The sequence below is a fragment of the Lytechinus variegatus genome, chromosome 1 (assembly GCF_018143015.1).
Source record: "Lytechinus variegatus isolate NC3 chromosome 1, Lvar_3.0, whole genome shotgun sequence".
Lineage (NCBI taxonomy): Eukaryota > Metazoa > Echinodermata > Echinoidea > Temnopleuroida > Toxopneustidae > Lytechinus > Lytechinus variegatus.
In genome coordinates this window covers 22,472,970-22,499,463 of record NC_054740.1, presented here as the reverse complement: position 1 = coordinate 22,499,463, position 26,494 = coordinate 22,472,970, and the positions used below count along the sequence as shown (strand labels likewise).

Sequence of the window (26,494 nt, the reverse complement as noted above, 5' to 3'; positions counted from 1 at the left end):
ATGAGCAGTGGCGTACAGAGGGGGCGGGGCGAAGGGAGGGGTCTGGGTGCTATCGCCCCCCCCCCACAAAAAACGAACAAACAAATCACGACCAAGAAAAAAAAAGAGAAAAAGGAAAGGAAGCAGATACATTTTTTTCTGATTTTTACGTGATACGCCATATCTAGCCCCCTCCAAATTTCTGGTTCAGTGCGTCACTGTCTACGAGTGAAGCAAGGCTGCAGGCTTTTGATCATAAAACGTTCATCGCTGACAAACAAGCTTTAAACCTCGATTTGTTTTCAATTTATTTCCGCTGTAATTCTAGTTATCATCATCGGATCTGGAAGTTGCCAGTGGGCCAACGATCTTATAGAGTGCGACCCGGGCTTCTTCCCGTGTGGAAACAGCACCGAATGTGTGGCTCAGCAATTCCAGTGCGACGACATTGCACATTGTCAAAATGCTGCCGACGAAATGGGATGTGGTAAGTCCACGTGCATGTAATCTGAAAAGAAAGACAAATCCGACAAGTCGTCTCTAATAGATTTTTTTTTTTGCATAAAGGTATATTGGCGTAATCGCGCCGCCATCTTAGCGGGTGTCGTAACTCAGTTTACACGTATTCCTGTAGCTTCTTAGGAAGGGTGAATTGGAATTATGACGTCACACGCATAAATACTTTGGGGAATTAAAAAATGATAATCAGGATGTGGTAATGCTTTTATACATTTACTGTACATTTCTTTGATCCCCAAAGTTTTTCCAATAAAAGAAGCTGTTGATAACCATCACCGTTTAAGGCATTGGCTAACATTGATTTGAATTTCAAAAACTCTGAGCTTCGAGGTCCCACTTGTCACTTGTGTCTGTGATATGTAAAAAACAATGAAGCCCAGAAAAAAAAATCACGTCCGAAAAGCATAGTGCTTCAATAAAGTGAAATATAAAGTGACCGGAAACACCATCTCAATTTTATGGCATACACCTGTGTGTTCTATTATTATTGGTGCGATAGAAATGACATACAATCCTCGATTATAACGTATGAAAAATATTTATTTTTATTTTTTGTTGGTTTCAGAGTTTTTAGGTTCATAGAAAGGCATCCATGTAAATATTTCATCTCTCCCTTGGTTGTTTAAAAGTTACAGGTCTATAACGTTAATTTCTGCCTTTAAACGGTTCTACGGATACGCCACTAAATTACGAAATATTAAAATGATTATAGGCCTACATTTCCAAATAAGGTAGTTGTGGATTTAAACGAACACAGACATGAAAAGACAACCACCCCCTTGCCTCCTCCACCCGATCAATTATTTTCAAAAAGTTTGATTTCACGTCTAGAGTAGGCCTTCATACAGCTAAGTGCGATTCAAAACAATGAAATAGATTATTGTTTACAATACCCCATCTAAATACTGATGTAAATTTGATACCGTGAAGGGGTTTTCACACTTCGTGTCTCACTGAGCTAATTTATTGATTGGGGGACACGGTGGTCTTTCAAACATGGATATATACACACACACACACACACACACATATATATATATTATTTATATATATAACGTTAACTTTTTTCGGAGGATGCGGGAAAAAATGGCATCCAATACATGTATACTTTTTTTTGCCTGCAGCTATTGATGACGGTTGGGTTGCCCACTTTGATTACGTTCATCCTGTGCCGGTTGGAGAAAACAGAGCCCTCAACGAATGCGGTGAGATATCAATACTATTTACTGGTATAAACATCGATGCGAAAAAATAAGATATGGCTCGTTGTATACAGCCACACGCACGAACCTTGAAACTTTAAGAAAAAGTACTAAAATTGACAAGTTTATGGGGCCATACCATCACGTAAGGAACAACACGCACACGAAAGGGAAAGTAATAATGTGTGGAACTTTTTTTGCGCGCTTGATCTTTTAAAGTACTTTAAAGTATTTTCAGTGGCATGAAGAGGGCGTTGCAACTCTATCCATTTTTTGTATATCGATGGGTTTAAAAAATCAAGTGCTATAGATGGTTGGTTACTTTAATAATGCTCGGCTAACACTATGCGAATCGTTGCGATCCAATTTTCAAGTAAATCGTAATAACATTTGAAATGAACATTCCAACCAATAAAATCTTAGGGATCCGAGGTCAGAATAGTTGTAGGACTACTGAAATCAAAATTAATCGACTTGAAGCCGATTTGGACTTTACTCCGACAATAGGGCTTGCCGCAAAGCAAAATTATGATATCATTATTCCTAACATTATGCCGAACTTCAAATAAAGCAATTTTTCTATATGGAACTTTCATATTCAATGCGAAATGCGATTAATAATTAAAAAAAAATCGTATCGAATCGCACAGCGTAAGACGCGTTTATAAACAGAGCTGGAATATCCACTCCTCAAACCTTGGGGGCCTGGAAAGTAGCCGGCTGTACAGCCAAGGTAATGATGAAAATAATCCTTTCGAGCTCAGAGTCGATATGAGCGTTTAATAAATTAAATTATCATTTTATTATTTATGAGATTTAAAAGGTGTAACCTTTTTAATTCTAGCTCTATATTTTCCTCAACGGAAATGCCGTCCCAAAAAACGGATGTGTGAGCAGGTGCAAGCTATCGGAGATCACCGACAAACTGATAGGTCATTAATATTATCTGAATCGACGAGTGTACCTTAACCATGGAGCTACCAAATAATTTTTTTAATTGTTTCCTGTACCAGTAGCAAAGCCGTGAATTTACAAGTGTCTATTGTGTTCAAAAATCAAATATTTGTGTGTACTTTATTGCATCCATCAAACTTTCTTTACATCTCTGAAAATACCGTGGCAATTTGCATGGAACTTGATGAAAGTCTTTTGAAATGATGAATGCCTTCTTGTTCTTCCCTAGATTGATTGGAATAATGCCTCTGAAAAATAATAGATCCGAAAAACTGGCTTGATGACTACATCATGGAAAACCGAGAAAATAAATTAGCAGCCCAATAAAATACACTTACTCGACAAACGGTAATAAACAAGAAATGAAAACAAGTTAAGATAGGCCCTTACACAAGGCCTGCTTTTACAAACTTTGCTCATTCTCCTGAAGACGACGAGAATACACTTGTCGAAACATCGAGTTTGGGTGGTCGTTTTCAGGACCAACACTTACCCAAGAAAGATACATAGTGTACCATGAAACCTACCACACTAAGCTCCTACCTACAACGCTTAATATCAACCCTGCACTTGTGCCAACACGATACCCATTTAATATTCTCCATTTTTCTTCGCATTGGTATTAGCCCTGGCTTACTATCCCAAAGGTTGCAACTGCAGCAAATTAACACAACTCGATTGCTCCAAACTGAACTTAAAAGAAGTGCCATCCAACTTACCAGACAATGTGACAAGACTGTAAGTATCATAAAAGTATACCGATAAAAATGACAATCGAGAGCATTAGATATTATAATTTTGACCAACCACCCCAAACCAACGATAGGTCGCCCGAAATAAATTTTCGAGATTCTTATTCAGGTCGAAAGATTATCAAAATTACTACAGAATTTACACAAATACCCGATTGAATGCAGAAGAATCTAAGAGAAAACTTAACAAAAAATGAATAGAAAACAACGTTTGAAGTGTTTCGCTCATGCATGAGATGTGTGTTATTCAGTCTCAATGAAACGTTTCAAGCAGTTTCACAAAATTAGTTTCAAATTAAACTCCTCTATCTTATCATCTATTTAACATTACAACTTGAATATTTGACAGTAAGAAGAATTATACTTTCAAGTAATTTTTATTTATTTTATTTTAATTTTTTGCTTTTTGAAAATCAATTGACTATTTTTGCCAATTACAGTGAACTTTCCTAGGTGACTTATTATTGGTTTTGGGGGTGGCTGGTCACAATTAGACGCATGAGGCGCCTCGTAAATAAGTTCTTAAATGCCCGAGATATAGCCACATGTGTTTGACTGTTTTAATGGTATTCCTGGCAAAATAATGTGCACTATTGAAATTAGTAATTAGTAATTAGATAAACTGTCCTCATTTCAAATAGAACTAGTAATAAGTACCATTAATCAGCAAACTTTTTATATTGGCAATAATAACAGACGAGTCTCGCGGCGATAGATTTTACCCAATAATCAAGTTTTTATAAGCTTCCATATCACCATTTCATAGCATACGCAATCTCTTCAACCAAGCGCGCCTTTTGTTTTTCGCCAAACGTCCTACGAGTCCCCCTTCTCTCTTTAATTTCTACCCCGTCTCTCCATCTCCCTCCCTCCCTCTTTAGGGTTGAATGTGTGTTATATTTTACCGAGGAAATTGTTGCGCGTACATAACCGCATTAGGCTGACTGTACATCGTCCTTACACTCTAAAAACAAGAAATATTAACTTAACAATTGAAAGGTTGGAGGTGTGACAACATTTTCTAATTGTTGCCTTTACCACTTTAAGTGGTTCTACCCAACACTTAAAATGTTGGATTCAGCTTTTTACAATTAAGGTTGAATTTAACATTTGGAAAAAGGTTGTCACTACTCCAACCTTTCAAATGTTGATTAAACATTCTAATTTTTAGAGTGTACCTCCATAAGTCAATGGCCTTTAGAAAATGAGAGAGATATTTTTATTTTTGGTTTACAACTGAGGGGGGAAAGGGAGGGGGAAATACAATTCATGTAATCTCACTCGGCTCAATGCTTTTCTGATAGAAACAGTTGTAAGAAATGAAGTGATCCACTGAATATCTAAACGTAATAAATTACAAGATGCACCCTGCAATTTAACTGCACAGATACCTGAAATCAAACAACATCGTTAACATCGGGAGTGAACTATTTGACGACTTTTCATCACTTATATACTTGTGAGTATGAATCGAGATCCTTGTTATTGAAGCATACAGATGAAAGCTACTGTACCTAGTATCAACATTTCGTATTGACTGATGTATTGTCTTATAGCGTCGATGTTATTTCACATTACCGTTAATCTTGCGTAATGCTTTAATATTATGTACCCGGTGGGTGTTTCATAAAGCTGTTCGTAAGTTAATAGCGACTTCAAGAACGACTGGTGATCCTTTCTTGTGGTAAATGGTATATTCCTTGGCGATGGTTTAGCGCGTAAGCAAGGTTTACCAGTCGTTCTTAAAGTCGATCTTATTTTACGAATAGCTTTATGAAACGGCCCCCTGGAAATTTAACACAATATTCCATTTTATCTTTATGGTATCCCCTCTATCTTCAAGATAAGATGTGCCATGTGCTTAAAGATAAATTGTTCAGATATCATTCGTATTTCGTATTATCATTATCGGATCCAAGTAATGCATCATAAAATGCTAGAAATTAAACAAAGAAAGATATACAACAAAGATCTCACAAGTTCACAATTACTCTTACTCGAGCAGGGTAGATGTATTATACGTGTCTTTATCTAGTATTGGATGGTTTCATCTATTGTCCTTGTGTTCTTCACATTTTCTTTATCTTACCCATCTGGAAAATGAAAATTCGATTAAGAAACCCAGTAATTTGTGTCTCCTATAGATAAGCTCGTAAGAAGATCGTGTCGATTTTGGTTGACCGACATTAAATTTTCCTATAATTTAGGTCCAACCGCAGTTTACATTTTGCTGCAGCTCGATGAGATTATTTGGTTTTCTCTTTAAGTACACGTACTCATAGAACGTGTAATTTACTTGTAATACAGAAAAAAATTCAATTTTGTGCCCTTGTTTAAATATCTTTAATATTGTTCATGTTGAATCGCATAAACGAAAGTTGTACTGTTTTTTCAGCTCTCTCATGTATATTTTGCTGCAAACTCGATATTATTTGGTTTTCTTTTTATGTACAGATAGAAAACGCATAGAATGTGTCATTTATTGCAATACAGAAACTAGTTCAATTTTTTACCCTTGTTTAAATATCTTTTTTGTTCAATCGCATCAAGAAATGCTGTAGTAGTTTTTTGTTCTCTCATGCAATTTAATTTTAGTTTGTATTAAAATATATTGCAGGTAAGTAGGGTAACGTACCAACACATGCATGCCTTGCGTTAAACAAACGTGATGGGGTAATATTTTTCAATACGTATGACTTATTTTGATTTCAAATCTAGCTCTACTTAATAAAGTAGGGTAGTGCGTAAAAATAAATGTCGAATATTATAAAGAAAATGTATTTTTCTCAGTTCTGATTGAATTCTGACTTTGGTAACACAAATTATAGAGCATTTATTAGAGTAACGACTTTTGTTCTACGCAGGAATCTGATGAGAAACAGAATATACGAAATAAAGGCGAATTCTTTCAGGAACCTTCGTATCCTCACACGTCTGTAAGTTTATTGTGATTTGTCCAGTTCATACTAACCAACTCATTGCAAGATCCTATACATTAAACGATGGTGCGTAAAAAATGCTCAATGATTGTCATGATTGTAGAGCTTATGATGTCTAGCAGCTGAACTTGCTCCTCTGAACAAATACAAAAATACAAAAAAAGGCGTAAATTTATTGATTACTTTGCAGTTCGCTAAGAAAATATTATCTTGCACGCAAAGAGGTTGGAAGGAGTGCAATCTCAGTGCTTATCCCAGGAGATGTTCCTTGATATATCGCGGTGAGGGGCTTTGAAATATCAGTTTTGGGCTGAGTGATGAGTTTGCCATTCATAAGAAGAAGCGTTGCACCTAAAAAAAATACTGTTCGTTTGGATACTGATTTCTTTTCTTTAACCTCTCTTACAAAAATGGAAAAAATTAATATTATCTACACAATTGTTTTGATAATACAAACCATGTTTCCTTTTATGCGTTCACCCATAGTGCGTTGTCCTTTCAGACACGTGGCCAGAATTTAATAATCAATAGTACGCGATGTGACGATGTCTAATGTTTACTCCTTGTATGTTTATTTGTATCCACAGCTTTCTTTCAGAGAATAACATATCACGAATAGACACTGGAGCTTTTAATGGACTAAGCGGATTGCACTGGCTGTGAGTATGCATTTACCTAATGCTTTGGATATCGTCAAGCTTTTAGGTTAGCGCGCCCAAATCTAACGCCGTCGTGGCACAAACTGATGCGAAAATCCTCCCAATTATGCTAACCCCCGTCCCAATAACCAAGATGCCCGCATTTCATAACAGGTATAGGAGCCAGTTTGTCAACAGGGGAAAGTGCTTATCCCTACTTCGTGGACGTGCACATTATGTCGATCCAGAAGTGGATACAGGGATTCCTGATTGAAGAAAACAGAAATTTGTTCATTTTGTTGTTTGGTAGGAGAAAACAAACACCCCTCGCTTTCACAATGGTAATAGTTTCCCGCAAAGTGATCTGACTGGCACATTACAAAACAAACTAATAAGCATGCACACCTTCAATTACAATATGGTACTAAATATGTACAACTTTTGGCAGAATGAGGGGGTTCATGCCCCCAATGGCTCCGTATGCCCCTATTCCAGGGTCCCTGTCTGTATAAACCAAAGCGGCCGGAATGTTAAATACACCGGTGGGGGGGGGGGTGACAAGAGGGTTTGGTCCTCGTCACAATTCACCCTATTAGTGATCCGTAAATTAATTTCATTATTATATCACCTTTTCCTGGGTCCTAGAACTTCGATTTTTGAATAAATGAAGTCATTCTAAATGTAAATTTATATATGCTTCATAACTTGATGGCTTATCATTTGTAATTGATGGCGCTGACGCTTGCCTCCGCTGACATATTCCGGACAAATTGTAATAATTGTGTTTCTTCATGTGAAAAATATTTGTTTACGGTTTTACAACACGCCCGAGATATTATTCATCAAGGCTTGCCCTCATCAAACCAGTAGGCATGACCGCAATTATTGGAATGCGAAATGAAGAAATGAGCCATAAGTAATGTGGAAAACAACTTAAAGACTCGACCTCCAAATACCCAATTCATGCAAATGTGAAATTGATAGATCATATGTCAATAGAGAGCTTGTAAACTTCGTTTTGTGTTAAAATCGTTGTGATTCTATAGGTTTGTAGCGGTGGCCTACAAGGGGGGGGGGAGCTGTGGGCGCTTCTCGCTTCCCCATTTTTTCAAGACTAAGAAGAAAAAAGGAAAGAGACAATGGCGAAGTATGATATCATTTTCTGAATATTATGTCAAAATTTATCATAAAATATGATTTTTGTAATAAAAAAAAATGTCGAATCTTTGCTCGCTCGCAATTTTTTTTTAAAATTAATTTTGCCATATCTGCCCCCCCCCCCGCCTCAAATTATTTTGGTCATTACGCCACTAAAGCTCTACTTTCATGTACTATATTGATTTTTTTTCTCCATATTTCATTTCCCGCTTAGTTGGCGCAGCTTTCCAATGCCATCTGCATTCAGATTATGTGTAGAAGTCTTTCCTGACATAGCAAACGAGGCCCTAGAAGAGCAAAACAAAGAAATCACAAAAACCCTTCGTAATTAAAAGCTGCAGGTCTCCATCCATTTAAGCAGTGAACAATTTCCATTGCCCATTTCCTCTGCAGGCTTCATTACCTGGAAATCATTAAAAAAAAACAGTTTACGTACAAATCTAAGTAACCACAGCCCTCCAACATCATGTGACGTCACGTAACTCAGTCAGTTAAAAGGCCTGATAATGTCATCTATCCAAACACCTAAATCAAGCGGTTAATATGCTACGAATACAAATCTTCAATGAAGTTCCGTTTGGTCAATTTCACTTTTACATGTAGCTCCGGTCTTAACTCCAAGAAACTAATGTACTTACCTTTTCACATTAACATGCACAAATCACTTTACTTTATTAACTTTAGCATATCATTGTTTTCTTAGATTTCTGAACGACAACAAAATGCAGACCCTGGAACCTGGCATTTTTCTAGGATTAGAAGATCTATATTGGCTGTAAGTGGGCGTGCTTTGCTTGTTGTGTTGTATTGGTGATGTATGCAGTGTTTATGGTTATCGTAATTGTTTGGAGCTTCCACACTGCAAAACGGATCCAGGAAAATAGAATGTACTTTGTCAAACGCCTTTCATGAAAAAAAAGCAACCAAGAGGTCTTTGTCGAAATTTTGTTTATTAAAACAACGGTATCGTCCTAGAGGACTCTGGACAAACGACATGGTCCGCAATTTTTCGTTAGCCCCGATACTTAGGACGATACTGCTGTTCCGGTTCACGAACTTTCGACAAAGACCTTCCAATCGTCTTTGTCATATTGATCAGCATTTTAGGTACTTTTACTGTGTTCTTGAATCCGTTTTGCGCCGCGGTGCAAAAACCGTTCGGTTTTCAGTAGGTGGCTACCAGGGGCGGATCCACGATTTTCCAACAAGGGGTGGGGCACATTTTCCCGAGGAAAAGTTTGAAAAGCAAACCAAAAAAGAAAGAAGAAGAAGGTTTTCAGGACATTTCTTCCACGAAAAAAAATACAAGCCCCCCCCCAAAAGGTCTTCACTTTCAATAGGGGGCACACTTCCGTTTAACGTCATTTTTACATTACAAAAATTTAATTGTGCCTCTCAAAAGGAAGGTACGGGACGGCTGTGCCCCCCCCCCCGATCCGCCATTGGTGGCTACAATGGTAATAGTATTAGCGGTTGTAGCGTTGATGTTAATCACGGTATAATTAAAATAAAAACCACTGTTTTGTTCTAGTAGTGATTAGGGTATTCTCAAAGATGTCCCTCCCAAATCCGTTGCCAAGGTTACTCGTACATTTGACATGTATATATCATTATAATGATTTCATATCAAAAGTAGATTGTATAGACCGAACCAGTGCAAATTTCATTGAATGTTACGGAGCGAATATGCCACCACTTAATAAATTGATGAATCCAAACCCTCTGGAAAGATTGATATGAATAGCAAACCGCTTTTACCTGAACAATAAATAGATGTTTATTCTATCTGATTATATCGACAGAGATCTGCGCAACAATGAAATTAGAGATCTGCAGGAAGGAGAATGTCTCAACGATCTCAAGTCACTTGTATGGCTGTAAGTATATAACAGTAAAAATATATTTAAAACATATATGACTGAATAAATAAATAAGTAAAGCATGTATATACAGTGTATGTGAAAAGAAAGGAACTGGGATTCCCAGGTTTTTGTGTCATACGTTATCACGAAATTTACTATTCATTTGTTTGTATCCATTAAGTTTTTATTGTGAAACTTGAAATTATATATAGAAGTATTTCACGCAGAGAAAAGGAGGTTGAGTCTGAAATATCAATGTCAAACCAAGTTGCACAGAGAGAGGCGACGAATTTGCTAAGGATACAACGACCTTGCTGCGCAAGTGAGGATCCTCGCTAATTAGCAATTGTTTTGTATAAAAATATATTTCTTGCTAAGTTTCATTCACAAACCTCTAAATGGGAGTCGATGTAAACTTACACGTGAAATTCGGAGCAAATCTTTTAAGAAATTATGATTGAGTATGTATTCTATGAGCGAAAACAATTCAATGATATTCGGTCTATGATTGATGATAATAGAAAATGTTTCATTTACTCACACCAGTAATATTAGATCCATAATCGATATAATCTATAAAACACGTTCTGTCTTTCTTTGTGGGACGCCCTTTTTTGTAGAAAAACAATTCATGAGAATGTGTTTGGGGAGGAAGTGGGGGGGGGGGGGGAGCGGTGACGTAATTGGACGTGGGTCCAGGTTTTCTCTTTTTTGGGGGGACGCCCTTTGTAGACAACAATTCATGAGAGTGTATTTTGAGTGGGAAGTTGGGGAAGGTGACGTGAAATGGATATGGATGCAGTTTTTTTGTGGGACGCCCTTTGTAGACAACAATTCATGAGAATACGTTTCGGAAGGAAGTGGGGGGCGGTGACGTGATTGGACGTTGGTCCAGGTTTTCTCTTTGGGGGGACACCCTTTGTAGACAACAATTCATGAGAGTGTATTTGAGTGGGAAGTTGGGGGCGATGACGTTATTGGATATGGATGCAGTCCAGCACATAAGTTCATTGGCATGTATTCAACACGATATTTTTGAAATTAGATTTATCTTGTAATGCTAAAACTTGGCTTGAATCTGCAAAACAAAATTGTCGTCTCAAACTTGTTTTCTAAAAATATAACAGCCAGTCTTCATTAAAAAAATCGTTGAATTGAATATTAAATGATTCTTATTGTTTGTCAATATTCACACATGATAATTTCCTCAGTGACCTTGAAGGAAACGACATAATGAGTCTTAATGCAAGATCCTTTGCTGGCAACACATCTCTCACAGTTTTGTAAGTACACTGTCAATACTCCTTCTTACTCGACATGCTCGATATGTGTTAATAATATATTAAATCAATAGAATATTGCATTGTTGTTTGAAACTTGAGGGGTGCTGCCTGAATTAATCTCCAGAGGCAGAACCCCCACTAACTCTGGAAGATGTTTAAAAAAAAGAGAGAATTGTAAACCAAATAGTAGTTAACTACCGTTTTTTGCTTGCCTGTCAAAATTCTCGGAACGGCAATAACCTTCATTTTGTATTTGTAGCGATTTTTTTTTCTTTTTCTTTTTTTTCTGCTTCTAAAAAAAACTCAGCATCTGACTCCGAATGCGTTTTATGTCACTGCAATATCAAACAAAATCAAAATAACCGCCAGTAAATTCGTGTTATAGGCCGACATGATTCCAATCATCCCGCTTGGGCGTCTATTTATGATAATCCATTAAGCATTACGGGCTCTCAACGATTGTCAACTTGTTACATTGGTATGGTGTATAAACAACTAAACAGCTGCCATCACGTTCAATCATCTTTTTCCTGTTTGAATGACACTTACTATGTTTCAGTGTTTGCATGGGTGTTTCATTAACGTCTTTTGGAAAGATTGTTTATTCAAAAACTTTGATATATCCTTTTTCATTTTTACATCACTGGACTAACTGCATTTAGCGTCTATTAGTGGTTTATTGTAATAAGCGAAAGGAATCAAACTAAAACCCCCGACAGAATTCATGTTTACAGCAGTGACTCGGATTCTTAATTTTACCATCATTGTTGATTAAATCGTTTCCTGGCGCAGCTCAGTGGCTGCCGGGCACACGATTAATTGGGCAAAATGAATTTCAGGAGGAAATCAATTTCCGATTCTAACAATAGAATACATTTTTTTTATAAACTGCAAAGGGATTATTTCCTCTCAGCTTGCTCAAGTTGAAAGAAAATGAATTCAAGAGAATTGAAATCTCACAAGAGTTTTTAATTTTCATCTTACTCGTCAGTGGAATACCACTTTAAATCAACGCGATAACCGTTCCTTTTCGTAATGTTCTTTCAGTTAACCTTCAGCAATTTCTCTTCTATTCCACTTAAGCCAGAAAATTTTATAACTGTTGGATAACGAGGGTAACGAGGCACAGATTGACAGACAAGAAGGCGACTGACGAACATTGAATGCACACTTAAGATGTTATGGAAAAAATATTGATGGACGCATTTGAAATAACACCCCAATTTAAAGCTTTGCGGGGAACTTGTTTTCTTAGTGCAAAATGACGTATATCGGAAAAGAAGTGCCACACACAACTGAACACAGAATAAGCTAACAAAGAAGAAAAATTAAGCCCCGTCTTACAAACAGTTAAGATTGATCCAATCAATCTCAACTGTATGGAAGTCCATCGATACCATAATTTTTCTACTAGATATTTGCACAATCTCCTTAGTAAACTATAAGAATCACACTGCATCTTCACGAAAGTGATAAATTTAGAATATATATCGAAGATATTAAGAACAAATTGGCAATTTAGATGTTGACATTGATGGCCAACCATAGTTGCGTCTGATCGGGTCGATCGCAGCTTTTTGTAAGGCGGAGCAGAGAAGAGCACTGGATTCCAAATAAGAATAAATTGTGTTGCTCAAATACCATTATACATGTAGGTATGCAGCACTTAAAGGTAAATGCCAGTTGTGGTAACGATATCAAAATGAGTTCGTACAGAATCCAATGAAATGGCCACCAAAATGTCTGTTTGTATAAATAAAACATATGTTCGAAAGGATTCTGGAAGAAATTGTGTAATTGCTGTGAAATCAGCAAATAAGCACAGGATTCGGGTCGAGCGTCGGGCCGACAATCAAAGCAAAAATAATACACTGTCTCACGTGCGCCTATTTGTGTTGGTGATCTTCAGTATGAACATTTTTCGCGTAGATTTCAAGATTTCACAAAGTTTAGTTTATGTAACTGTACCAGATCTAGATCCTCGATGATATACTGACAATTAAAGCCCTGTTTTACAGACTTTCTCATTAAATCAGTGTTTACTGCAACTACTGGCATTTCTCTTTAAGGTTACAGTCACATTAACGATACCGATTTCACACTGACCGATATCATGTCCTTGGATATAACGTAATAGCTCTAAACAGTATGGAGTTTGTCTCGCCAGTGTGGCAGCAAATAAAGTCTATTCAGTCTACCTTCCTACATAATCTTGTATTCACGATATGGTGTGAAAATTGCTGACCTTCATCTTTTTTGAAAAGCCGTCAACTATTAATGATGCAAATTCAAAAGGGAAATGTATAGGGAACACGGGAATTGAATGCAAACTGCTAAGATTTTGAACACCTTGGAGGAAAATCACCCGTGTTTCAAGATCTGGCCCCCGGATATTTTCCCCTAAATTTGAAGCATTACAATAAAGATGAAAGAACATGCAACATGTCTTGTTCTCTTACATTTACATTATATTTTCATTGATTTTCATGATTTTCCCTCCATTCTACCTCTTCTATCTGCCTCAGAATATTGAGAAATAACAGCATAAAATCGATGGAAAATAATTCATTTGCCTCGCTTGGAACCCTGGTGGAATTGTAAGTATGTGAATGTGATTATGTAGACTGTAAGAAAGCTGTTGAACTTATTTTTTCTTGTTGTTAGAGTGACAGGCTTAAACAATGTATTTTTTGTAAAGTGTAAGCATGCAATATTTGATAATTGAATAATGTTTTGCTTTACTTTGATATGATAGTTTGTACGTCATTGTCCCAAGTATATAGAAAACAATTTTGAAATACTAAGAAGGATGCATTTTGTTGTATATATATAAGTATTTACACAATCGGTTGCTCGTTCTAGATATTGATTTCCGTATTTCTTATATATTTCAGCTCTATCAATCAAAATTACAAGTAATGCAATTAGAATTAACAAAAAGGGCACAGGGCGTGTAAAGCATAAAGATGACAGTGTTAGAGAGATAATGGAACAGAAAGGCAGAAAAAATAACAGCCTGGGGGAATAAAGGTTGAAATGTAGGGAGTAACTAGGGACAGGTAGATGGAGGGAGAGAGAGAGAGAGATAGGAAGAAAGAGAGAGAGGGAGGGAGATAAAAGGGTGATGTAGCAGCCTGGGACAGGTATATTGCGATGTGAGGGCAGCGTAGCATGATCCTGTATCATCCAATACACGGCGTAACCATCTTGGATAACGGTAGAAAATAGAGATAGTGAGAGGGAGGGAGGGAGAGAGAGAGATATAGAAAAGAGTGAGGTGATGACACAAAACAGCATTTTATAATTCATTTTCAGTCCAATGGGAAGAGACTCGAGCTCTTTGATAGTCAAAGCTATCTTCATTAGATGTGAAACTATCTTTGTAAGAATATAAAGCTCCCAACCCAGTAAATATTTTGATGCAAGAAGTGGTGATACAGGTTGAATTACTTCACCTGGCTGTTAGGAATGCATTAACCAAACTCCTTGTTAGCAAACAACCAGGAGAACGACGTCGGTTTAACGTCCTCACCGAGGGACACGATAACGACGATAAAATGCGTTACCAAAGGGTACTATCGCTTGGACTTGAAATCAAACAAGGCTCAGGGGATTGCAAATCTATAATCTTCCGACTGATCTCTCACGCCTTCTCCCTGAGACCACTCCTTTAGTCGCCCCACCCCACCCCCATTCAAAACTGATATTCCCCTTTCGTTTGTGAAATGGCTGTGATGACGAGTGCCTACGGGAGTTACTTTAACAGAAATTAAAATCATTCAACTAAAGTAATTCAACTTCTTAAGCTCCACCCCACCCCATTTATGAAATTATGGTTCCACTCATCTTTGCAATATTCTAAAAATTCAAAGAGATTTCATGGATATGGCTGCTAATTGAGTGTGACGTCCGCTGAAACGAATTCCCACTAAAAAGGGAAGTACTCTATGGGTCAGTTCCAATGCTCTGTTTGAGACTGATGTGGCTGATACCAAATTTTATTTGCCCACAGCTCCGAAATTCAAATCTACAATTTTCATGATCCGTTTAGACTCTTTGCAGTATATTGTTTCACCATTTTCTTAACTGCATGTTTTCTTTCACAGAGATCTTTCTCACAATCAGATTTCACATTTACCCGACGGGATTTTCGATGGACTGCATTCTCTGGAGATTCTGTAAGTATAAGGAGCATTTGTTTGCTCTCAACTGCATATTAGCTTACGTCTTTGATGTGACCACTATTGAGGTGCTTTGAGCCTATGACGAAAAAAATAGCCAGCTCATACAGTTCTGGGCAGACTACATTTTCACCACAAGGCTAATTCAAGATGATATAGTCTTAAATATAGTAGATTTAAAATATTTTCCGCTTTTTCCAACGGTGTAAGATTACTATGCTCATTGCAGGTTCATCATACACGCCCCACATGCCATGTTTCGTGCGACATTAAGCGTTGAATTAATTGCAATTTTCAGTGAAGCGTAGTGGAGTATATAAGACAAGGTTTTAAATCATAGACAATTATAGACACACATTCTGCACTTGTATTTTTTTTTTACTAATTTACATAAAAATTTACATAATGTTCATTAAAAAGACAACCATATTATGTACGTTCAGATCATTTCCATCACAATTTTCTGGTAATTCTGTTCTGTTTTTGGTTTTGTTTGGATTATTTTTGGCATCAGGAGGAAAACTAAACCTTCATAGTACACGATTTTTACAATCTTATTAATTTGGCAGGAGACTGAGGAATAACCCCTTGTTTTCCCTTCCTGTTGATGTGTTCCGAGGTTTGGAGAACCTTGTTGACTTGTAAGTATTATTATCCAAAGCAATTGTTAAGATTATTTTTACTAGACGAAAATTTTTGGTTCACAGGCGTGCACACACGTTTTAGATCATCGATAGGTATTCCGACATCTTTGAATTAATCTTTACAAATTTGCAAGAACTTCATGTGAAGTGAATTATTTTTGTATACACTCCACAGGGCTAAATTTAGTAGACTAAAAAAAAACATGGAATTGCCATGGCGATAGAGGCCTGCTTTTAATATGTCTCATCCATTACATCGATATTTGATTTCACGGTTTTCCCTAGCATTTTAGTGCATACCCATTGTGCCGAAATTGGGTACATACCTTGCTGTAATAGCTTATTGAAATCAATTTTGAACATTGATATCATTTACGCGTTTATTAAAAAATGTCTTCCGTATCGATTCAGGTCAATCGATTTCATTTATTAAAATACGTTACACCTGCTACACGTGCAAGGGCCTGTAAAGGTAACTTGGATTTGTGTATACGTGTGTTTGCTTCATAAAGCCCTCGGGGAATATCATATACACGTAAATATAATATAGCTGCAAAACCTTATTTGTATTATATATGTGTCTGTTCGTGCTTTGATGTACAGTATTAATATGATCAGAGCAAACAGAAGGGTCATTTGATCGATGAGGGGTGGTGTCGTTTTCATTTCTCATTTAAATATCAGAATGATGTAGAATAAATTAAAATAGAGAAGACCTACCTTTGAAAATTTACGACCTGAAATTCATGTGTGAAGTTGCAGATCCCCCCCCCCTTCATTTCTTAGTTCCGACCCTCCACCCACGTCTCGAGTCATTAGAAAGCATTCATCCGAGATTGCCTGTCTTTTTTCTATATCTCTCTCTCTCTCCCATCGTCGCCAAAAGAGACCTTGCAGAAGTTCTCATCGGAAATATCAACGTTAATATGTTCAAGGGCCTCGGCAGACTTGAGAAAGTGTGAGTATTTAATACTACTACCAAACCGCCACCTAATCGTTGAAGTTCAGATGTACATGAAATTCTGATTGAAATGATTTTATCCAACAGACAGAATATTATGGTAATATGGCTAGATTAATCTATATACAATAATTAACGTGTGCTTAATGCTGTGCAGCTTTCATTAAAAACTAAAATAGCAGATATGTCAATTCACATGATCAAAATATCGAAATACCTTGGTCATATATATTTATGGCTGCAGTTATGCGAAGAATTTTTTTTTTACTCCAGTTTAGTAAGATATTTTGCCCCGATTTCACATGATATTATTTTTTTTAAGTACTTCCATAATAGGCAATGCCAAAGTTTAGTAAGAGCACACTGGCCACCACAATAAAAACTTTGCAGCTATGGTAACTGCGACGGCACCTTAATATTGAAGATATGAATGAATGATAAAATTACTATCATCGTAATCTGTCAATGACACCGGTTCCAATCAGGGTCCAGGGAATATTTTTTTAAATAAACGTAAGAATTGTTTGTATTTTTGTATGGTTAGCCCCGACCCTTGTTTCTTCAGTCCCCATTGATAAAATAATATAAATACTTCACGATTTTTGCAATAAACCTGTCCAAGATCCCGAATTTTCCTGTTTGTCTATATCTCTCACGGTTGTAAAGATTTCCCCTTAGACATGCACTTGTGTGATCGAAGCGCTTCAAATAAATAATAAAGCTTTAAAAAAGAGGATATTTGAATAGGGGGACTGGTGTTTACTACCAGTGAATAGGACATGTTATGTCTGACCATCAAAGGTTATGTAAAGTCATTTGGGATATGAATCAAATTATTATGAAAACAGCTCAGGACGAGATCTTGTTCATTACCTGAAACAATAAGATTGTCCTAATTCTTAGCCAGTCAAATTTCTTCTCCATTCGGGCGGAGGAAGTTCAGTTATTGGCCTTTTCTTGAAAACAGTGCTTCATGACAAATCGTACGTATACATTTTGTTAAGTCGGCTTTATCCCCACCCCACCCCCTCCCCCCTCAAATAAAAATGGAACGGGTTTGACTGAATGAATATTTTTGGCCCGCATCTTGCAATTAAGCTTGTGAGACCTTCATAAGTATATTTAGTATAGAAGGTCCATAAACACAAATAATGAAATATGTATTCGCCTTACATCAAAATGTGTTTCAAGTACAGTATCTTGGGGCGGTATAATAAAGTTGTTCGTAAGTGATGAACGACTGGCGATCCTTTCTTACGCGCTTAACCATCGCCAATAAACATACCATTTACAACAAGAAAGGATCACCAGTCGTTCTTAAAGTCGCCCTTAACTTACGAACAGCTTTATGAAACACCCACCAGCTCTACTGCTTAATATAAAGATTATCCTCATTCTTACCTCCTCGTATTTCAGCGCTTTCTCAAAGTTTGAGTACTGTCGCTACGCCCCTCACGTTAGAACCTGTACCCCTCGATCTGACGGAATCTCGTCGTTTGAAAATCTCCTGAAGAACGTGATTCTACGAGTTTTTGTGTGGACGATAGGTATCATCACAAGCGTGGGTAATCTAGGCGTCTTGGTCAGCCGTGCTTTCATGAAGGCTGAAAACAAAGTACATACGGTGGTCGTCATTAATCTATGCAGTAAGTTTTAATTTCCTACCATTAACCAAAACGTTGAAGCATAACATGTGCTATAATTGTAACTGCGGACAGCATCATTATGATTATGCAATGTATATTGTCACTTCTGTCCACCCACACATACCTCATTTCATTTCATTTGGACAAGAACAAATCATTTACATCAATCAAAATAAATACAATGCACTTCAGGGATTAATTCCAATTCAAATCAATATCAAAATCATTGGAAGAGAGATTGCATCCAGGTCTCATACGTAAAATGTTGTGTGAAATCAAAACATTGATTGAATATTATGTAGCACACTTAAAAGCAGTGCTACCGTACTTTGGCAAAAGGAATCAAGTTACAAAAGTATTATTTGTTGTACATGAGCAATGTGTGTCCGTCATTTCCATGGGCGTCAATGCAATTTAACAACATATTTTCTTCAATATCTTTCCATAGGATGATCATTTCTTCCCCAAATTTTGCCTGGAAGTGCAACATACAAAAGGGTTTTTCAGAAACCACAATAACTTAAATTTGACTGATCTGTCATTTGCTTTCTTTTGCCAAAGTTGGGCAGAATAGTCAATATTGAAACATGGTTACAAGAGTAACTTTCACCAGCTTCATTTTACACGATGACATGAAAATTTCTTTTCATCTCACTTTAATGGAATTATTATCCATGACCATTGATCATGTTTCTTCGCTTTGTTACTTTTCCACTAAAGCTGCCGATTTCCTGATGGGAATATACTTGCTAATCATTGGAACTCATGATGTGAAATACCGAGATAACTACAACCAACACGCGCTGGAATGGACCAACGGTGTGACGTGCAAAGTTTCCGGTCTCCTCGCCATGATCTCCAGTGAAGTCTCGGTCCTGACACTCATGTTTATATCCCTTGAGCGCTACTTCATCATAGTCTACCCGTACAGCTTCCAAAGGATCAAGACGAGAAGGGCGATCATGGTGTTGGCCTGTATATGGTTTTTTGGAACACTACTTGCAGTCGTTCCGATTATTCCTGTGGAATACTTTGGGAACTTTTATGGAAGCAACGGCGTTTGCTTCCCGCTTCATCTACATGAGCCGAGGCTAAGAGGTTGGGAGTACTCGGTTGTCGTGTTCTTAGGTATCAACACGACTGCATTCATAGCCATTGTCCTTTCGTATACAGGTATGTGCATCAACTCAGTTGTACTTTTGATTTACCCTCGGAGGAGTTATTCATTTCAACAACTGATTTATTATTTACAACATATTATCTAAGCAAAAATGGATTGTTTATGGGTAAAGCATCATCTGTAATAAACTATCGGAAATAATCAAAGTGTACTAATATGCCATGAGGGGGTTTATCAAGATATTCCTGTACAGCTAGTATTTAAAGGCAGAGGGTGAATATGTGTGTATCATGTAATTTTGGGTGTTACGGTAATGGGATGGCGTCCCTGTAGATGAATCCGGCGAGTTAAGGACCAAAGTTCTTATTTTCGTCCAGAAATGTTTGGGTTCATCTTTCCTATTGAATACCCATGCCGATGATGCTGCTACCCAACATATTTCATTCTTACATACAATTCCCATTTATTGTATAGTTTCCAGAACAAATGTCTGTAAATGTTGAATTAGTATACAACATTCATTTCACGTAAGTGTTCATTAAGTTTGGCCGGTTGTATTTGAACCAATCTGCCCATGCAATTGTTCTCTTTGGAAACAAAAAAATCGAACTTTAGTTTGTACAATTTTACACTTGTCTTGTTTCCTTTCATGTTCTTAAGGTGAACCCCCAAGTTCAACTCAGATGATCAGATCACCTCCCAGTCAAAATACACGTACATTTACTGATATCAGGGGAGTGTTTCATGAAAGGACTTGGCAGACGTTTTATCTGACAAGTACTGTTTTATCCGACAGTTACTAAGGTTACAGTGCCTCTCAGCCAATCATAATCAATGAAAGTTGTCAGACCTGACAACTTGTCGGAAGTATATGTTGATCAAACACTCCCCAGGTATCTGTTAATGACTGTACATTCTGTTCTCACTCTCAAGGTATGTTTCTCAGCATTCGAAGGACACGCCGCGCTGCAGCACAGTGCGGAATGAAAGGGGATATGACATACGCCAAGCGTTTCTTCTTTGTCATCCTGACCGATTCTCTATGCTGGTTGCCGATTGCTATACTGAAAGTCATGTCACTTTGCAACTTCATTATATCTGGTACGTCACATTAGAGAAATGCTTTAATGGGTGTCTGAATTACCTAGTGATTAGACTGTCACAAAAAGAATAGATTTTGAATGATACGTAAATTAGGAGGAAAAGGGAACCGATGTCATCACTGGGCTATCATTTCGGAATGAATACTGATATATCGGTTTAGGAGAGAACAAAAGCAATGTTAGATGCTTTATTTTAACGACCTTTACAGGCTACAAAAAGGTTTACGTGAATCAATACGAACATTGCTACCATTAGGCGAACCTATTTTCCAATTAGTAAGACTGATGATCAAAAGGTCATTACAGTGCGTATGATATAGGCCTTAACCCTTTGGCAGTAATCCCGGATCTCTTTAAAATCACTATCCATATACACGTATAAATCTTTTAGATCTTTTGATGTGGTGTTAATGGTTAGTGGTGAATATTTTAATAATATATTATTTTACGTTTAAATGCTCTGTACTACACTCTTCACTACCCGGGAAATATTTTTCTTCTTCATATTAGTGTTACCATCTGGTTTGCCAATTTAAACTGTCGAATACTAAATTACGTTGTTCCCATACTTTTTTAACAAAACCCAACCGATTCTTGTGGGTAATGGGTTAGATTTATTCATCATTGACACTGGATAAAAACTTACTTTTCTTCCAGAAACCCTTTACGGTTGGATAATAGTTTTCGTCCTACCTATCAACAGCGCCCTAAATCCAATACTCTATACACTCAGCACTACGTCATTTGCCGTGTGGTTCATGCGTCAATTAAAGAGAGGTAAATTGCACACATCTGGCTGTTACAACGGCAGAAAAGTTGACATGTCAGAATCAAGAGGTTTGTTTTAAAAACTATAGAGCTGTTGATCGTGATTGAATCAGTGATGCACGTGCTTCGTGTAGACCAGTTGTGAACAGCATGGACGCGGCACTTCTAAAGTCCCAACACATCTGTCTGTTGCATCGTCAGTAATGGTGATAAATCAAAATTAAAACGTATAAAGCCTGACGTCGTTCTATTTGTTAAGTATGACTTAGTAATATTCGCTACACTGCAAAAAGGCCGGTGTTGATTTAACACCAGCCTTGTATATATATATCGGTCCACACCAGAGAGGTGTTGTAGGCCAAAAGCAATTTGGCATTTAAGCAACACCAATTAGTGTTCAACCAATATCGGTTTTATCTTAACTGTTGTTGTTTCAACGCTTCTTTGGTGTGAACTAAAACAGATACCAGGGGCCCGATTCATAAAGGACTTGCAACTGTTCTAGCTTCACCATTACGGCAACTACCATGGAAACCGTGATTATGATTGGCTGCTGTGTCATGTTACCATGGTAGTTGCAATAATGGGAAAGTTAAAACAGTTGCAAGTCCTTTGTGAAACAGGCCCAAGGTTGGTGTTCAATTAACACCGGCGTTTTAGTAGTGTAGCTCAGTCCTGACAAACTGTAAAGGGACAAACATGGGAAATCACTGTATTCGGTAAAAGTATATTTCACGTGACATCGATGGCTAAAATCCATCCATTTTTTTAAGGAATCAGAAAGTCTTTCAAACCTTTTCCTATTTTCTTATTAATACTGGAAAATATGACTTTGTATAGTAGGTAAGTTTCTGCCTTGTTCTTCTGTCCAACTTTTTTAATGCGAAATTTTCAAAACTTTAGAATATCAAAGACATTGCCAAAGAGCAAAAGAAAAAAAATCTACCATGTTTATTGACCCTGCAGGATCTATTTGATAAAAGGGAATCTAAATCCACGATATATATGTAATAGATGAACGGGATAACACCGATCAACGCAGAAATAGAAATTGCTTAGCAGTAGTTCTGGACGATTTTTTTTACTTCAGGCCTACTTTATGGTTAGAGTTCAATTTGACACTCAAAGAAGGAAGATGTCCGATCGGACAGCCATAATGGAAGGGCAGGGTGATACAGGATAAAAATGTACTTTAACTGTAGTTTCTTAATTGTAAATAATTCCAATGCCCTGCCACGAGACAAGAAAATTGACGGAGTTTCCATATTCTTAAAATATCTTTTTAAATCCAAACAATCATTTTAAAATAAATCTATTTGGGCGAGGGGTGTGCAACCAAACCGGTGATCTGAGACGAAAGAACATTCTTAAACTGGCTAGGGCAAAATATTGTCTTATCCCCTTTAGCGAATAACGTAAAAACCTTTAGTAGTTCAACAGGTGAAAATTAGATCGCAATAGAGATGTAGATAAATCTTGGACATTATTAAGAGAAAAATTTTGAAAGGATGTAGGATTTTATTACAAAATATTGGTTGTTTTTAGTTACTTGTGGTATCGATTAAACAATTTTGAATACTATATGAAAAGGTTTGTTCCAAAAGGGAGCTTAATCCACTTTCAGCTTTTTCCTGTAAATCATGGTTTTCTTAATTCAGCACTTACCATTATCAATTGCTGTTTTGTTTTGATATCAATGATGGTGCTATCATCTTAAATTAATTAAATAATCAATTATTAAGAAATGCATATTTCTTCAAATTTTATTTTTCATGAGTTTACCTCGTTTTGGAGTAAAAACTTAGTCGAATGTCCAGTTTTGCCAATTTATACAGGTTTAATATTCAAATTGAAAACGAAAGAGACAAATATTGCTAGCAAAGTAGATTTTCCATCTGTTCTTTTGATTATCCAAAGAAAACTTAAAAGAAATATTTTTCATATTTGCTAAATGGTACCTTTGCGATGTTTTATTCCAAAAAGAGCAAAATAAAGAAAAATATTCATAATATAGTAACATTTTGTAATTTCATCGAAATTTGAACTTGTATGCACAACATGTACCTAACAATTAAATGCATAAATTTATGTAAAGTCGTACGGTTAACCAATTTTAATTACCAGATAGTGACTTTAGCTCCTTTCGGAAAAAAAATTGCAATAAATTTTACCACCTTTCCCATTACATTTTTCAAGTTCGATATGGTGCATTTGATTTTCAAGTCTACGATACTTTTATTCATATTTAAAAAGATAATTGGTCAAAGGAGGATTCAGCCCCTTTGGAATCAAGCCTTTCATATCTCAATTGAATCAAACCTTGATTTGATTTTTCTCATTGCACTCCCATCAAATGATATACAAATGGCAATACCTCTAGATCACTGAGCTCTCTTGAAACGTAAGCAAGGTTTTATCCTCTCTGTTTTTTTTTTCGTTATTTATTATGCACAACTGCCGCCAGGTTGTTGTCATAAAAATGTTTTTGATCGAAGCTAAAAATGCACCTGCTTTCGTGGACTTGATACATTGGTGTATTACGTTTTGTCTTACTATGCAAACATATTTTGTTGTTGGGGGGGTTTGTGGGGTTATGGTCAACATATCTACTTTCACTTCCTTAAGATTTCATATTCTCATTGATTGATTATTGATTACAGGTAATCAATCTAATGAACAAAAAACAACACCTTAAATTAAGCATCGCGCAAGCCACCAGTATGCAGTGCTTTCTTCTATTATTTGCTTTTTTAAATATTTAAAGCTGATGCATGATTAAGCTGCATTTTTGGCATGCTTATGAAATAACGTTAAACCTACGGCCAATCGTTTTTTTTTTCTTCTTTCGAATGTGTAATAACCGTTGTTATTAGATTTCATTTGACGTGTACTGTTTAAGATTAATTTCCGTCATTGAAATATCTCTGGGAATTGCCGAGAGCATCTAAAGAATAAGCAAATAAGACATTCTTTGGAATGATCGACTAATATCAATGACCATGACGTGTAAATCCAAGGTCAAACAAAAATAGGTTCAATTTCCCTTTTTTATTCTCGCCTTTTCAAAGGAAATATGAGCAGTCAAACCGATCTAACATGTTGACTAATCTTCCAGAATGTTCGGCCTTATCACATTATTACGATTGACCTTGATCTAACGCTATAGGGGGCTTTGTCAAAATTATGGATATTGGAGCCTGGATAGCGTCCCAAATGCCATTCATCATGGTGTTCGCCAGGGGCTATAATGGGGAATAGGATTGGTTGTCACGCATCCCATCCAGCCCTCTGGCAGCTTGTCGATTTGGCACGGTTCCTGAAGCTTTGAAAACATCACAATCTAACGTAGATAAATGCGATCATTGCAAGTATATCGCCAGGTATTGGCTGAAGAGAGACGGTAGCACGCATTTGCCGCAGCCACATTGATCAAACCGACCCCATGGCGATCAAAGAAATACCATTCGTCATATATAGTCTGGGTGTGGAGCCTGTTCTGTTGGTGTGACCTTCACCGTACTGCTCATTCAATACTTGTTCACGCCAACAATCAAGAATGTCCTATTTGAACAGATCATGGATCGATTGTAATTGAGTGAGTTAGTGCAAGGGGGTAGGTGTACTATTTCCGCATTTTGTTTCTTTGGAAGTCACCCAAGGATCGACATTTGGGGACTATTGGGATAAAGTAATGAGGGCAACGGGGACGACATACCAGCTCCATGATCTGTACAAGATGGTTGTGAATCAATGAGATGGGATGTATTTAAGCTTTTTGCTTACCCTCAAAACGCTGTAACATTTTTTTTATGATGCTTTGCCTTTTGCTCCTCTTTCGCTGCCCCCTCTCTTTTAAACATTCTTTTTTTTCACAGCGAAAGTCATTCAGATCTCTTTCAGCTATGTTGTCAAAGCATTTCGTTTCATTTCTTCAAATAAACTTTTATTAGTCGATGCATTTCGCAAAAACGTGTGTGTGTATTATGGTGTGTATTTGTGTAGTGAGGGTGGACGTATATAGTAAATAGAATAACAATGGGGTAAGAGTCCAAACCTGGATAAGTGGTTATAGAAAGTTTGTGCGACACACATAAAATGTGAAACGCTGTATATTATATTTGATGATGTACCAATAAAGAAATTAAGGAAAAATTATTAAAGTGGAGGTGAAAGTTTACATACTGAATCAATGAAAAATGAGATTATCGTTTTGCAATTTTTTTTTTTCTCTTTCAGGTCGCATCGAAGAATCTGGCTCTTTCACGTCGTATTCAAACCTGGCAAAGCGTGCATCAATATTATCAATTCACCCTAAAAAGCACACCAAGTCACCGGACGAGGCAATCTCCGCTGTTTCGAACAGCATTGCATCAAGATCGACCATCATACCATCGACATGTAGATCAACGATAGCCATGACTAACATCTCAAGGCCGCTGGACACTGTAGACGAAGGAGAGAATAGTTCTGACAGTTCTCACCAAAGACCCGAGAGAACTCAATTCCGACGAACTCCGATTGTTCTCTTATGCGACCTTATGGAATGACTAAATAGACTTGCCGATAGACCGTAATCGACGGCCGATCATGAAACTTAGTTTTATGAAAGAATCGAAAGCTTAGTCATGCACTGCAAAAACTGCGGTGTTAAAACTGACACCAATTGGTGTTAATAGAGTACCACACCCTGAGGTGTTAAAATTACACTCTAGAGATTAAACATAACACCAAAGAGTGTAAATGTAACAACAAAAATTGTTGTAATAACACCTATAAAACTTACAC

At 36.9% G+C, this 26,494-nt stretch overlaps 1 protein-coding gene across 1 annotated transcript; it reads left to right on the top strand.

The window, feature by feature from the left end:
• The first annotated feature begins 306 nt into the window (after window positions 1–306).
• Window positions 307–26,256, top strand: LOC121429777 (relaxin receptor 2-like). The gene is made up of 18 exons (XM_041627001.1): window positions 307–466; window positions 1,623–1,703; window positions 3,281–3,392; window positions 4,794–4,865; window positions 6,271–6,342; window positions 6,933–7,004; window positions 8,845–8,916; window positions 9,944–10,018; window positions 11,215–11,286; window positions 13,812–13,883; window positions 15,393–15,464; window positions 16,037–16,108; window positions 16,998–17,069; window positions 18,489–18,718; window positions 19,439–19,891; window positions 20,772–20,939; window positions 21,599–21,778; window positions 25,946–26,256. The coding sequence occupies exons 1-18, from the start codon at window positions 457–459 to the stop codon at window positions 26,254–26,256; spliced, it is 2,268 nt and encodes a 755-aa protein (XP_041482935.1). The 5' UTR covers window positions 307–456.
• The last annotated feature ends 238 nt before the right edge of the window (window positions 26,257–26,494 follow it).